This window comes from Hyla sarda, chromosome 1 (genome assembly GCF_029499605.1).
Source record: "Hyla sarda isolate aHylSar1 chromosome 1, aHylSar1.hap1, whole genome shotgun sequence".
Lineage (NCBI taxonomy): Eukaryota > Metazoa > Chordata > Amphibia > Anura > Hylidae > Hyla > Hyla sarda.
This window is the reverse complement of record NC_079189.1, coordinates 186,347,258-186,363,533: the sequence shown is the minus strand read 5'-3', so window position 1 is coordinate 186,363,533 and position 16,276 is coordinate 186,347,258. Positions and strand designations below refer to the sequence as shown.

Sequence of the window (16,276 nt, the reverse complement as noted above, 5' to 3'; positions counted from 1 at the left end):
ATGTAGTAGGTTTATGTATGATGATAATGTAGTAGGTTTATGTATGATAATGTAGTAGGTTTATGTATGATGATAATGTAGTAGGTTTTTGTATGATGATCATGTAGTAGGTTTATGTATGATGATAATGTAGTAGGTTTATGTATGATGATAATGTAGTAGGTTTTTGTATGATGATCATGTAGTAGGTTTATGTATGATGATCATGTAGTAGGGTTATGTATGATGATAACGTAGTAGGTTTATGTATGATGATTATGTAGTAGGTTTATGTATGATGATCATGTAGTAGGTTTATGTATGATGATAATATGTAGTAGGTTTATGTATGATGATCATGTAGTAGGTTTATGTATGATGATCATGTAGTAGGTTTATGTATGATGATCATGTAGTAGGTTTATGTATGATGATCATGTAGTAGGTTTATGTATGATGATCATGTAGTAGGTTTATGTATGATGATCATGTAGTAGGTTTATGTATCATGATAATGTAGTAGGTTTATGTATCATGATAATGTAGTAGGTTTATGTATGATGATAATGTAGTAGGTTTATGTATCATGATAATGTAGTAGGTTTATGTATGATGATAATGTAGTAGGTTTATGTATGATGATCATATAGTAGGTTTATGTATGATGATAATGTAGTAGGTTTATGTATGATGATAATGTAGTGACAATGCAGTGCCTAGGGCATTGTTTCCCAACCAGGGTGCCTCCAGCTGTTGCAAAACTACAACTCCCAGCATGCCCGGACAGCCTTTGGCTGTCCGGGCATGCTGGGAGTTGTAGTTTTGCAACAGCTGGAGGCACCCTGGTTGGGAAAGACTGGCCTAGGGACACACTGAATTATAGCATTTAGGCAGCTATTATACTTGTATTCTATTGGAATACTATAGAAATGATCTATTGTAGATACTTAACATATGTGGAGACAAACGTGTATGTTTGTGTATTGTATAGATGCCTGTAAATATTTATAACTACAGTCCAGTGAAGTCAGGATTCGATTGTAGCTTGATGTATTACCCAGCACTTGTGGTCCACATAAAATAGGAATCATGTTTTGAAGTAGTGCTTGCGTGCCATTAAAATGACATTAAACATGTTCTCCATGTAAACATTACCACATTTGTTCCTTTTTTTGGGTGCCCCGGGCTGTGTATATAGCTCAATGTTTTTCAAGAGGCTTCTCTACATGATTTGTGCACAGAGTTATTACAAGAAGTATAATCTGTGCTAGATCAGCAGATATGTCATCCTATGTACAGTGATGTGGAAACCATCAGTCTCCAACATGAAGAATTCCCAGTGATCACTGATGATCAAAGACTTTCTTGCAGCTGACTTAAGAATCTCTGCTGTAAACTCCACAAAAGCTCTGTATTTTATGTGTTTTTTTGGAGACTGAACCCATAGTACCAAACAGGCAAAATGAGGGAGTATTGTATAAGCATTGATAGTGGCATGGCAGACATAGGGCAAAATGACAGATACTCCTTACCTTACAAACATGCAGAGGCTCCTGGTACCCCTTGCCACCTTGCAGTCTGAAACCCCAGGGTGCTCCACCAGTCATTGTCACACAGATATAATCCCCAGTGCCCATCTTGACTTGTGGTTGAATATAAATTCCTTTCCTGATGATGAAAAAAAGTTTTTGTAGTTTGAACCTGAGTGGTGTGAGCAGACCAGCTGAGTATGTGCAGCACCACTCAGAGACTTATTGCACATTGAAATGTGGTTATGGAGGAGGATGAAATACATGCAGAGAACTCCAGGGATCAGCCCACTGCACCGTCATAGGAACATGTCCATCCCACCCCAAGATCCTGGGAAAGCATCAGTTCCCTTTCAGAATATAAGCACTTGGCAACTATCAGTTAGCAACAAAAAAGTTATGTGTGCAGTAAAGAAGGATTGGCTATCGTATCCTACATACTAGTATATGGGATTTACATGACAGAAGTAACGATAATATATTAAATATAATGAAGACACAGGGAGGTTGTGTGACCCTGCATGTATTATTCTCATCATGTACTGGATAAGGATGAAGTTCTGTAATACACATCCTATATCTATGTATTTATATATGTGCGTATCCATGCAGGGACACTGATGCCTATGTAGGCAGCAGGCACACACAATGAGAAGGGCATATGTAGGGCACCAAAGTTTAGCAACTACAACTACAAAAGTTTCTACACACTGAAATAAATAAAAAAAAACTAAGTAATTATGTCCACAGCCTATTTTTGCCTATAGGACAAAACTGTTTATTTTATTTTTGCATTCTATTGATTTTTTTTTTTCTAACTGTCATCATTTTTTGGCAATATATATATATATATATATATATATATATATTGTAAGGATTTCTCCCTGGGGATAGCTCTGGGATCATCCTTGACACAGCCACAGGACACATTTCCACTTCAATAAACCGGCAAACAACAGTACTTTATGCAAGTCCGGACCCTCACCAGCTTCATTAGACAGGTTGATGGATAAATAAAACCATAACACAGGAACAAAACAAAACCCTAGACCGTCCAGTCACTAACTAAACAATCCAGCATGCCCTGTCTATCAACTGGTGGACTTTTCCCCTGCCAGTTAAACTTATGCCTCCTGCAACCTTCTACTCACTGTTCACACACAGCGTTTGCAACCTCTTGCTTTGTGTCTCGTCCACACTTGGGGCCATTCACAGCTCGGGCTGTGTGTTCCTCACCAGAACCCCTGCCTCCCCCTACAGCCATCTTGCTGTCTTCTAGGGAAAGCCCAGACTATAATGTTTCCTTTCCTTATAAACACACTTCCCCTTTTTGCTACCTCATTAATTAGGCCACAGTTGAAGGTTTCTCCAGGGTTAGCTAGGGAAATACACCCTTCCCTTGCTACATTGTCACTATTTATATATATATATATATATATATATATATATATATATACATATTCTTACCGGGAATGACCAAGTGCAGGGTGGGGGTCATTCCCCACAATCCAGGCTGGGCTTTTCGTTGGCCTAAAGCTAGGCTGCCTCACCAGCTGCAGGTGGATTGGAAAGAAATTGGATTGAGACTTGCTAGTTGTAGCACACAGTGCCAGGGAGGGCTGTGTGTGGAGTCTCCCCGTGATAGCTCCAAGAGAGGGAGCTGCTGGACAGCCTGGCTGGTGCCTGGAAAAGACGTGCTGTCGATGTGTGGCGTGAACGCAGGTGTGAACAAACGCCTAAGGATATACAGGTGGACTTTGTTGTGTTTTTCCTTTGTTTTGCGTTAAAGACTGTTTTGCTGTGTTCTCAACTGTGAATAAAACACTGGACTTTGGTTTAAAACTCTGTCTCCTAACCTCCAAACTGCTAACCGCACCTCACTGCAAGAGCAAGTCATCACAATATATATATATATATATATATATATATATATATATATATTTTTTTTTTTTTTTATTATTTAAATTTTTTTCCACACACAAAAAAAATTAAGGGCATTTACCCCTTAGCATATTACCCTCAGTACTGACAGACCAATAGCAACGATCGCCAGCTGGGGACTGCTGCAATTGGTCCCTAGCAGGCTTCAGGGATGCTCAGCTGTGCTGCACAGCTAAGCTCACTAGACTGTCACAGCACCCAATGACACTGTGACATTTAAATGGGCACTGTCAGATATAAAAACATTTTATATGTTGTACATCTTGGCAAAACAATCATTTTTCTAATATAGTTCTTAAAAATAAATATAAATCACATTTTATTAAGGAAAACTGCCTTTGAAAATCCCACCACTAGGGGTCCCCATACCTCTTGGGACACTGATGAGTCCCACAGCAGCATGCGGGTGTCAAAGGGTCATGGACATGAGATGGCTGATTGACAAGGCTGCAGGAGGAACACAGCCTGAAGAAACACTGCTGTAACACAGAGTTTTACCAAACATGTGCCTCCAGCTGTTGCAAAACTACAATGTCACGCATGCCTGGACAGTCAAAGGATGTATGGGCATGCTGGAAGTTGTAGTTTTGCAAAATCTGTAGGCAGAGTGAGGGAGGGGGGGAGTCATCACAGTAGGCAAGAGATAGATACGCCCCCTCCCTTTGTCAAGATGGAAAAGACATTGAGCAGCTGTAATATGGTATTATTATTATTATTTTTGAGAGATATAGGTGAGAGAAACATAAAAATTACATGTACATGATCAGGATGGGATATGACAGGTATGCTTTAAAATTATCAGGTACATCTACGTGTTGAAGGCAAGTCAGCCTTAATCACCACGTACATGTATCTGATTTTGCGGCAAGAGTTTAAAAAAGTAACTAGGTACTTAAGAAGTCAACATACAGTTATGTTGTTTTGTGTTAAGGGGTTATAACCAGCATTAAGATTAAGACGTGGATAAAATTGTTGGTACTCTTCCGTTAAAGACAGAAAAAAACACAATGCTCCCTGAAATAACTTGAAACTGACAAAAATAATAATGAACATAAATTTACTACAGTTTACCTGATGGAAATTAGACAATGCTTTTGAATTGTGGTTTAACCAAAAATGATGGTACCCCTATAAAAGAAAGGAAATAATTTGACAATAGGGACATGCTATACTAAGGTATGTCCTGTAATAAGCATCACAGGTGTCTCCAAACCTGTAATCGGTCAGTCTCCCTATTTGTTGGGTGCTGTCTGGTATCATGGCGTGTACCACATTGAACATTGGCCACAGAAAGACAAGCAGAGAGTTGACACAGGAGATTAGAAAGAATATTAGAGACAAGCATGGTAAGGGAAAAGGCTATAAGACCACCTCCAAGAAGCTTGATGTTCCTGTGACTACAGTTGCAGGAACATTAAAGTGGACTTAAAGGAAGATGACTTTTAAAAGCACATGAATTTGGCAAGCAATGAGGCTTATAGGAGAATGTGAGACAAAACTGGAGCTTTTTGGCAAGTTACATGAGCTTGATGTTCGCAGATGCAAAAAAATGAAGCATACAAATAACAGAACACTGAACTAACTTTGAAGCATGGAGGAGGCTCAGTTATGTATTAGGGATGCTTTGCTGCATCTTGCACAGGTTTTCTTCAAATTGTACAGGGTGCAATGAAATCTCTAAACTATCAAGGAATTCTGGGGCAAAATTTGCTGCCCAATGTCAGGAAGCTTGGTCCTAGGTTCTCCAACAGGAGAATGACCCAAAACACACAGCTAAAAACACCAAAGAATGGCTCAGAGCAAAACATTGGACTATTTTGAAGTGGCCTTCTATGAGTGCTGATCTGAATCCTATTGACCATCTGTGGAAGGAGCTGAAACATGTAGTCTGAAGAAGGCTCCATGGAGACAAGTGCAGAAGTCTCACTGAAAGTTACAGAAATCACTTGATTCCAGTGACTGCCTCAAAAAGTTGTGCAACAAAATATTAAATTCAGGGGACCAGTTTAACATGTCCCTAAAATTATTTTCTATCTTTTCTAGGGGGTACCATCATTTTTGTCCAAGACAGTTCCATCATTTTGTTTTTCAAAATGGTTCTTTTTGAACCACAATGTCTGATTTTCACCAGGTAATACTTATTATTACTTTTGTCAGTTTCAAGTTATTTCAGGGAGCATTGTGGGGTTTTCTGTCTTTAGTGGAAGAGTACCAACATTTTCCATGTCTGTAGATACACTGTAGCTTACTTCCTCTATTGTCCTTGCAAGATCTAGTGTATTTGAAGTCCAGTAAATAACAAAAAAAAAAAATAACAGTAAGTACAATACTGTATGAATAACATTTCAATTACTATAAATAGTAAACAATATGATTATGCTTCAGAAATACCACTTAAAGGAAAACAAGTTGGAAACAACTGACTTAATTGTTAACAGCATTTAGGGGTTAAACAGCACAGATCTGCATTATCTCCAATCCCAGCCATTGCAGGAGTTCACCACTAATCAATCTATGTTTAACTCTAAAATGTAGTTAACATTTTTCCCTTTTCTTACTAAAGCATTACTGTCATTAGAAACAACTTTTTTCAATTAATACTTTATTAAAAATTAAGCATTTTCCTAATACACTTCATAACAAAAAATGCATTGAAGATGTGGAAAATATTGTTTAAAAAAGTGGCCACTAGAGGTCTCTGTCTGTTACATTTTGCAAACAAATCCTGGCATGCAAGTAATTTTGGTCCTAACAACAGGAGATTTTGGACCTGGCCTCAGTGCAGTGTATAATCAAGCCTTCACCAGTGTGAGCTGAGATCCAGACAAGATCCAGACAGCTTGCAGTCTTTTCAGAAGAGGAGCATTTCCATGGACACTGACAAGCAAAACAAGGTGCTAAATTATTATTTATATGCAAAAATATTTATTTTTGATTATTTTATGAACTTATTTCTTGTATATTTGCATTACATATAGGTTCCACATGGCTGCTTTAGGTTTATAAAAAGCATGCACTTAGGGCACAAACCTTTGTAGTAAAAAAAAAAAATTTTGCCACAAAATGTTTTGATTTTTTCCTGTGTACTTACACCATATAGGTTCCACATGGCGGCTTTAGAGTTATATACATAGAGTTATATAAAGCATGCAATTTGGGCCCAAAAGCTTACATGCATATTATTATGAATATAGGTCTTAGGGTACATTACAACACTGCCTTTAGCAAATTTTTTTTCTCAATAATGACAGTTACACTATTTTTGTTCACCTTGCCTTTGAAAAAGTTGAAAAAAAAATATTATTAAAAGCTCACATGTACCCCAAAGTGGTACAAATTAAAACTAAAGCTCATCCAACACAAAAATAAGCTCTCATGCACCTCAGTCCACCAAAAAATAAGCAAAGCTATGGCTTTCACAATATGGAAACACATTTCTTTTCTAAAAAGTGATTTTATTGTACAAAAAATAGTAAAATAATAAAAAGTAGTACAAATATTAAAAAAATATTTAAATAATTGCATTGACACCATAAGGACAAAAACCCAGAATTTTAGAAATGTCTGTTTTATTTTTACTTCCTCAAAAAAGATAACATTTTGCAATACACTATATGCAACTAAAATGCTCAAATATATAACTCGTCTTATAAAAAAACAAGCCCTCATAAGGATAAAATGATTAAAAAAATGAAAACATTATGAATTTCTTTAGGGGCGCAGTTGTGATTTTTGGTGATTTCGACATGAATTCTGAACTGTTTTGGAGCACAAACGTTACGGCGATAGTTCCAAATTTATCAAACAGCGCACAGACTTTGATAAATTTTGCTGATGCGGATGTGCGACTTTTGTGTGAAAAGTCGCAAATACCCTGCCTCAAAAGTCACACAGAAAATGTAGGGCAGGGCTAAATTGACCTGAGAAACAGTCTATTTCTGGGAACCTGCGCCAATTTTGTGACATTATACAAAAAGTCGTACTTAGTAAATCAGTGACCACTGAACAAAGTGCTCTAAGGGTACATTCCCACCTGGCGTATACGCAGCGTATTTCACGCTGCGCAAAATTTACGGCAGCAGCGGGAAATACGCTGTGTATTCCTTGCTCACTATACACACAGGGCTTTCCGGTGGCAGCCCTTTGTGTGTAGTGAGTTTTGGAGGCGGAGCCTTGTGGCGGCGTGACTGTGGCGCGCGGCTCTGCCTCCAAAACTGACTACACACATAGGGCTCCCGCTGGAAAGCCCTGTGTGTATAGTGAGCAAGGAATACGCAGTGTATTTCTCGCTACTGCCGTAAATTTTGCGCAGCGTGAAATACACTGCGTATACGCCAGGTGGGAACGCACCCTAAATGGGTAATAATCATGGAAATGTCTCTAAAGCAATTGTCGCACATAAATTTTGTGTGACAAACATAGAGAGAAAAGCCGTTTAAAAACTTGTCCAGACCCCCACTAATTTCTAGATTTTATCGGGAGAAGGGCCCTTCACTCCCTGGCTGTCCGCGATCTTTATCCAGTTAAAGGAGGTGGCTCTTAGACTTATAATGGCACTGTCTCTTGCAACTGGACAGAAATTGCAGCCGGCCGGGTAGTTATCTTAATTCTTTTTTCTTTACATAATCCACTCCAGTTTTGTATGTATACAATATTTACACATATTTTGACTTTAAAGGGGTATTCCAGGCAAAAACTTCAACTGGCTCCGGAAAGTTAAACAGATTTGTAAATGACTTCTATTAAAAAATCTTAATCCTTCCAATAGTTATTAGCTTCTGAAGTTTTCTGTCTAACTACTCAATGATGATGTCAAGTCACGGGAGTTGTGCATGATGGGAGAACATCCTTGCATGATGGGAGAATATCCCCATTGGAGCTGCACAGCTCCCGGGACGTGAGTCATCAGAAAGCAGTTAGACAGAAAACAGCAACTCAACTTCAGAAGCTAATAACTATTGGAAGGATTAAGATTTTTTAATAGAAGTAATTTACAAATCTGTTTAACTTTCCGGAGCCAGTTGATATATAAAAAAAAGTTTTTGCCTGGAATACCCCTTTAAAGTAGCATCTGGTAACAGCAGTTTGGGAGAGAAAAAAAAAGTTATAGGTGCTGGTACAATCAAACCTGTGTCTGAAAATACTTTAAACTATTTTTGAAATCACCAATCTGTCAAAGGTTTCAGAAATCATTACTTATAAATGGGCCATTACGTAAGATTAGAAAACCTTTTGAAAGTGTTTTGTTCCATCCCTTTACTAAACTGCATTACAGAATTTATCCAAGGGCAAGAGACTGTAGATGGAAGTGATGCTTAACTGTGAAGTGAGTGCATTATTCTAAGGCATGTTATAACTAGGAGACAAACGCAAGATCTGGAAAACTGATAAATAGCTAGATAACATTCCATTCTGCAGACATTGATGGTGTCAAATAAATAGGATAATTTATCCATCCAAATTCTGGAAAGAAAAAAAAAAGTCTGGAGAAGAGACATTTAATCCCTTAAGGACTCAGCCCTTTTTTGCAAATCTGACCTCTTTCACTTTATGCATTAAAGGGGTATTCCGGGCAAAAACATCTCATCCCCTATCGAAAGGATAGGGTATAAGATGTCTGCGGCGGACCCCCTGCGATCTCCCTGCAGCAGCGTGCATTCTATGCGTAGCTGCGTCTGCAGTTTTGGAAACCGCCGGGCTTCCGAGATGGGGACATAATGTCACACCACGCCCCCTCCATTCATGTCTATGGGAGGAGGCGTTGCAGCCGTTATGCTCCCACCCATAGAAATGAATGGAGGGGGCGTGGCATGATGTTCCCGTCTCGGAAGCCCGTCAGTTTCCTAAACTGCAGACGCAGCTACGCATAGAATGCGGGCTGCTGCAGGGAGATCGCAGGGGGTCCCAGCGGCAGGCCCCCCGCGATCAGACATCTTATCCCCTATCCTTTCGATAGGGGTTAAGATGTTTTTGCCCGGAATACCCCTTTAATAACTCTGGGATGCTTTTACTTTTGATTCTGATACCGAGAATTTTTTTTGTGACATATTCTACTTTAACATAGTGGTAAATTTGCATCGTTACTTGCATCCTTTCTTGGTTAAAAATCCAAATATTTCATGAAAATTTAGAAAATTTAGCATTTTTCTAACTTTCAAATTATATATTGATTCACATATACAATATGTCTACTTTGTGTTGGTATCAGAAAGTTGACATGTTTTTACTTTTTGAGGACATTAGAGGGCTTCAAAGTATAGCATAAATTTTCAAAATTTTCACCAAAAATTCTAAATCTGAAATTTTCAGGGACCAGTTATGTTTGAAGTGTATTTGAGGGGCCTTTCTGTGAGAAATACCCCATAAAAAAAAACCTTTATAGAAACTGCACCTGCACCCTCAAAGTATTCAAAATGACATTCAGAAAATGTGTTAACTCTTTAGGTGTTTCACAGGAATAGCAGCAATGTGGAGGAGAAAAATCAAAATATGCATTTTTTACACTATCATGTTCTTGTAGCCGCATTTTTTTTTTTTCATTTTTAAAAGTGGTATAAGGAGAAAAAGCCCTCCCAAATTTTGCAGCCAAATTTCTCTCAAGTATGGAAATACCTCATATGTTGACATAAAGTGCTCTGCGGGCTCACAACATGGTTCAAGAGGGAAAGAGCAGCTGTGGGATTTTGGAGAGCGAATTTAGCTGTCATGGTTTTTGGGGGCCATGTTGAATTTAGAAAGCCCCCATGGTGCCAGAATAGCAAAAAAAAACTCCACATGGCACACTATTTGGGAAACTACACCCCTCAAGGAACGTAACAAGGGGTATAGAGAGCCTTAACAACTTTGTGTTGAAGTTGGACGTGAAAATGGAAAACATAAATTACTCTTACCGGTAATTGTTTTTCGTTGAGCCCATGATGGCACCTTTGGAGAGACCGCCTCCTTCCACATGACAGGAAACAGGAACCAGTTTGCATATAAGGACCATAGGAGCTGCTATTCCCCAGTTCTTAAGCAAGTATCAAGGAGTAACAACCCAAAAGGAATTATCAATGAATAATAATCAACCATAACCTACATACATAGCTAGGAAATATTAATATATCTCCCCCTTTTTTTTTTTTTTTTTTTTATATAAAACATGGGAGGGAATTAGTAGGTGCCATAATGGGCTCAACGAAAAACAATTACCGGTAAGAGTAATTTATGTTTTCCCTATCGCCCATGATGGCACCTTTGGAGAGTGAGTAGACTAGACTAATAATTAGGGGGGGGGGGACTACTGCCTGGAGAACTTTATGACCAAATGAAAGCTCTTCATCTCTCATTTGATTCAACCTGTAGTGTTTGTAGAAAGTATGTGGTGAATTCCAGGTGGCTGCTCTGCAGATCTCCTGAATAGAAGCTGAGGCTCTTTCTGCCCAGGATGTAGAAACTGATCTGGTAGAATGAGCACTAAACCCTGAAGGGGGATTTAGATTTGCAGAAGTGTATGCTAGCTGGATGGATTGCTTTATCCACCTCGCCACAGTGCTAGGAGCAGCTGCTCTACCCTTATTCGGCCCCTGGAATTGAAGTAACAACTTAGGCGATAGGCGCCAATCTTTAGATATCTCCAAATAATGAAGAAGACATCTCCTAACATCTAGACAATGGAATTCTTTTTCCTTGTCATTTTTAGGATTTTCACAGAAGGAAGGTAGAATCACAACTTGAGTTCTATGGAAGTCAGAGACCCTCTTAGGGAGAAAGGCTGGATCAGGAGACAATACTACTCTATCATTAAAGACAGATAAATAGGGCTGGTTAATAGAGAAACTAGTAATTTCCCCAACCCTCCTGGCCGACGTGACTGCCAAAAGAAACACAAGCTTAAAGGTAAGAATATTTAAGGGAATCTCAACTAATGGCTCAAAGGGAGTTTTAGTGAGACTATTTAGGACAATATTTAAGTCCCAAGGTGGAACCAATGGTCTAACCACCGGAGACATCCTGACTGTTGCTGAAAGAAATCTTTTAATCCAGGGATGTTCCGCTAGTTTATAATCAAAAAGAGCACTAAGTGCTGACACTTGAACTTTTAAAGTACTGGGTCTAAGCTGTTTGTCTAGACCCGCTTGCAAAAAATCTAATATTTTTGGGATGTCAGGAGTTTTAAGAACATCAATAGGGTTTTGCATCAATCTACCAAAGGCTTTCCAAGTTCTTAAATCCATTTGAGAAGTTACCTTTTTTCTGCTTGCCAACAGAGTAGTAATAACACGATCAGAAAGACCCCTTTGTTCTAAGATGCCCCGCTCAACCGCCATGCCGTCAGTTGCAGATTGGAGGTCTCGGCATGCATAACTGGACCTTGATGTAGAAGGTTCGGGGACTCTGGAAGGATCCAGGGATCTGACACTGACATCTTCCTCAACCAGGTGAACCATACCCTGCGGGGCCAGAATGGGGCAATGACCACTACTCTCGCCCTGTCCTCTCTGATCTTCCTTAGGACTCTGGGAAGTAACCTGACCGGCGGGAAGGCATAAAGAAGTCCATTGCACCAACTCTGTGAAAAAGCGTCTATCCCCAGGGGGTGATCCGCTGATGACAGGGAGAAAGAATATTTTACTTTCCTGTTGGCCCTTGAAGCGAACAGATCTATGCGGGGAGTACCCCAACGTTGACAGATCTGGAGAAAGATCCTCTGATCTAACTCCCAATCCCCTTGGTTCAGGCGATGTCTGCTGAGATAGTCCGCCACCTGATTTTGGGACCCCTTTAGATGGAGAGCAAACAAGGAGCTGAGATGCATCTCTGCCAGTCTGAAGAAGTGATGACAAGTCCTCATGAGGGAAGGGGATCTGGTACCTCCTGATGATTTAAGTAGGCAACTACTGTGGAATTGTCTGACAGAATTTTTAGGTCCTTTCCGCCAAGCAGAGGAATGGATTGAGAGATGGCAAACAGGGCTGCCTTCAATTCCCTTAGGTTCTGAGATTCCCTGGAAATCTCCTGACTCCATTGACCCTGAAGGATTAAGGATTCTCCGTGGGCTCCCCACCCCCAGGGGCTTGCATCTGTAGTAAGGCAAAATTCGTTCTTCTTTACCTAATAAATGCCCTTTTCTAGATTCACCGGATTTACCCATTAGAGAAGGGACCTCTTTACTTGGGCTGAAGGGGTCATGTAAGTTTCTAATGAATCTGGGACCCCATCCCACTGGCTCAGGATTTGTCCCTGTAGCCTCCTTGAATGGTACTGAGCCCATAAAACCGCTGGGATACATGAAGTTAACAGGCCCAGGACAGACATGGCCTCCCTTATGGGGAGCTCTTTTAGTTTCAGTAACTGAGACACTTTCTGCCTGACCAAAATCACCTTGGATTGGGGAAGAAAGGAGATCTGACGGGTGGAATCCAGGTCTCTCCCCAGGAATGTGCATACCTGAGAAGGAACCAGGTGGGATTTGTCTAGATTCACTTCCCACCCTAGGTTCAACAGAATTTTTTGAGTCTGAAGAACCTGATGAATCAAGAGCTTCTCCCAGTCTGACACCAAAAGGAAATCATCTAAGTACGGAACTATGACTATATTTTGTTCTCTTACATGGGCCATCACCTCGGCCATAAGTTTGGTGAAGACTCGGGGAGCCTGTGATAGGCCAAAGGGAAGCCCCCGAAACTGGAGGTGGAACAGAGGGGTTCCCAAGACTACCGCCAACCTTAAATATATTTGATGACCTTGGAAAATCGGGACATGATAATATGCATCCCTCAAGTCCAAGGTGACCATAAAACTGTTCCGGTTCCGGATAGCTGATTGAATCATTTCCATCCGAAATTTGTGGTACTTCAGGAAATGATTCAATAGCTTGAGATTTATTATAGTGCGGAAGGAGCCATTGGGCTTTCTTACCAGGAAGAGCGTGGAGTAGTATCCCAGACCTCGCTCTTCTTCCGGAACCTGAACCAGAACTCTCTTCTGAATCAAGGAGAAAACTTCTTTCTCCAGGGAAGCCTGTTTCTCTGGAAACCTTTCGGAGATATGTTAGAACAAATCTGGGAGTCGGGAGACCTGAAAAAACAATTTTTAAACCGGTTTTTATTGTGGACAAAACCCAGTAGCTTGCAGAAATTCTCTCCCATTGGGGAAGAAAATGAGACAACCTGCCCCCCACTGGGAACCTTAAGTCATTGCTGACTGGACTTCTTGGAGGTTTCAGGGGTAGTGAACATGAAACCTCTGCTTCTTCTCTGGCCTCGCCACTGCCTGGCCCTGTATGAACCTCTCCGAAATTCCACCCTTCCTCTTCCACGAAAGGGCATCTTGTTCTGGATAGGGAAGGAAGGGATTAAGGGAAAGGCCTTCTTCCTATCCGCTGCTTTCTCTAAGACTTGATCTAAATCAGTCCCAAAAAGAAAGGAACCTTCACAGGGTATAGCACATCATTTAGATTTGGAGGTAAGATCACCTCCTTTCCACTCTTTAACCCAAATAGCCCGTCTGGCAGAGTTGGCCCAGGCCGAGGCTTTAGCGGATAGTCTTAGGGTGTCTGCAGAAGCATCCGATAGAAAGTCTGCCGCTGCTGCCAAGGTAGGGATTGATTGAAGCAATTGGTCTCTAGGAGCACCATCCCTGATTTGCTCCTCCAGCTGATTAATCCAGACCTTTAAGGATCTTGCCACATATGTGGTAGCAATAATTGGCCTGAAGGAGCCTGCTGCTGCTTCCCAGGCTCTTTTAAGAAATCCACCAGCCCTTCTGTCCATTGGCTCCCTTAGAGAGCCGGCATCCTCAAAAGGTAGGGCTGCTTTTTTTTAGACATCTTAGATACAGGTGGATCAATTCTAGGGGACCTATCCCAATTGACAATGAATTCTTCCTGAAAAGGATATTTTCTCTTAATAATGCTCGGTACTATAGCATATCTCTTATCTGGTCTTTGCCATTCAGACTTTATAATAGAGGTCAAAGAGTCATGCACTGGAAAACCAATCATTTTGCGGGGTGCAAGAGCTTCATACATGCGATCTTTCACAGATAAAGGCTCAATCCTATCATCAAGCTTCATGGTAGATCTAACCATTCTGACTAGACCGGCCACATTTTCAGTAGGAAAAAGAGCACCGCTATGAATTTCCTCCAAAATGTCTGACTCTTCATCCAAATCACCCTCTTCAAATTCAAAAAAATCTCGTTGCTCTTAACAACCAGGTGCAGAAGAATGGATGGCTATAGTGGAATAACTAGGCTCTTGCACGGATGACCAAGTAGACATACAGGCCTTAATCTCCTCTCTGACTACCTCCTGCATACTTTTGGAGAAAGACGGAGACACATCCTCCCCAATCCTTTTAACACAGGTTTCACAATGTGAACTTAAATAATTTGGATCCAACTTCTTTCTACAAAGAACACACTCTTTACTTTTATTTTTAGCCTTCCTAGGCGTTTCCTTAGCCTAAAACAAATGAACAAAAACTACCATTAAAAGGTTGCAAAAAAGACTTCATGGGACAGGTGTCCCCTTACCCCATCATAGTACCGGTTCGGCTGTCACAGCAGGCTCCATTTCAATGCGGGTTGCTTGTTCCATAAGTCACTGACCTGGAGCAAGCACCTCTCCTGGATCCTGGAGAGGTACTGGACTGGCTGGGCGCCCCTCCTTTTGAATCCCCCGCCGGATTCCGTCCTTCCCGGTCAGAAGCCGCAAGGACTTCCCTCTCCGGGTACTTCAGAATAGGCCGCAGCGCCCCCTTTCTCATCCCGGCGGAAGTGTACTGACGTTACGTGCGCTGAACACGTACGCACGTCACGCAACATGCGTGCGTACGCACGCAGTCTCCGCTCCCCTCTTCCCGGAAGCGAATGCCGCCGGATCGCGAATGCTAGGCCGCGCTCGCAAGAGGAGGAGGAGAAGGCCGCATGCCGATGCCGGAGGGAGAGAGAGGGAGCGGGAGACGTGCGCCATGGGCGAGATGGGGAGAGGTCGCCCAGACTTAGCGGCTGCCCCCATACGAAGGACTTTAAGCCACTTGCAGGTACTCTGTATGTCCCAATTAGACCAGGGCCCCAACAGTCCACCTACTTACATGCAAACTGCCCGGTTAGCCCGGAACTCGTCCCGGTTACCATCCGCAGGACAGGAAACAGAACTGGGGAATAGCAGCTCCCATGGTCCTTATATGCAAACTGTTTCCAGTTCCTGTTTCCTGTCCATCATGGGCGATAGGAAAAATTAGATTTTAACACTAAAATGCTGGTGTTACCCCAAATGTTTATTTTTCACAAGTGGTAATAGGAGAAAATGCCCCCCAAAATTTAAAACCCCATTGCTTCTGAGTATGGAAATACCCTATATGTGGACATAAAGTGCTCTGCTGGTGCACTACAATGCTCAGAAGAGAAGGAGAAAAATTTGGCCTTTTGAAAGAGAATTTTGCTGAAATGATTTTTGGGGGGCATGTTGCATTTATCAAGTCCCCAGAGTGCCAGAACAGCAAAAAAACGCATGGCATACTAATTGGGAAACTACACCCATCAAGGAATGTAACAAGGGGTACAGTGAGCCTTAACACTTCAGGTGTTTCACGGGTTTGCGTTAAACTTGGACGGAAAAAAAAATTAGATTTTTAACACTGAAATGATGGCGTTACTCCAAACTTTTCATTTTCGCATGGTGTAATAGGAGAAAATGGACCCTATAATTTGAGGCCCAATTACTCCCGATTAAGAAAACGCCCCCTATGTGGAGGTAAAGTGCTCTGCTGGCACACTGCAAGTCTCAGAACAGAACGAGCACCATTGGACTTCTGGAGAGAGAAGTTTGCAGGAATTGAAGT

General features: G+C 41.2%; 1 protein-coding gene across 3 annotated transcripts in view; it reads right to left on the bottom strand.

Moving 5' to 3' along the window:
* SYNPO2 (synaptopodin 2) overlaps positions 1-1,710 on the bottom strand; it is a 330,432-nt gene extending 328,722 nt beyond the window's left edge. For all 3 annotated transcript variants that reach the window (XM_056565740.1, XM_056565722.1, XM_056565731.1), the window contains exon 1: positions 1,512-1,710. In XM_056565740.1, the coding sequence (XP_056421715.1) occupies positions 1,512-1,616 (105 nt within the window). In that variant the 5' untranslated portion in view covers positions 1,617-1,710. The remainder of the gene's footprint in view (positions 1-1,511) is intronic.
* Between the last annotated feature and the right edge of the window lie 14,566 nt (positions 1,711-16,276).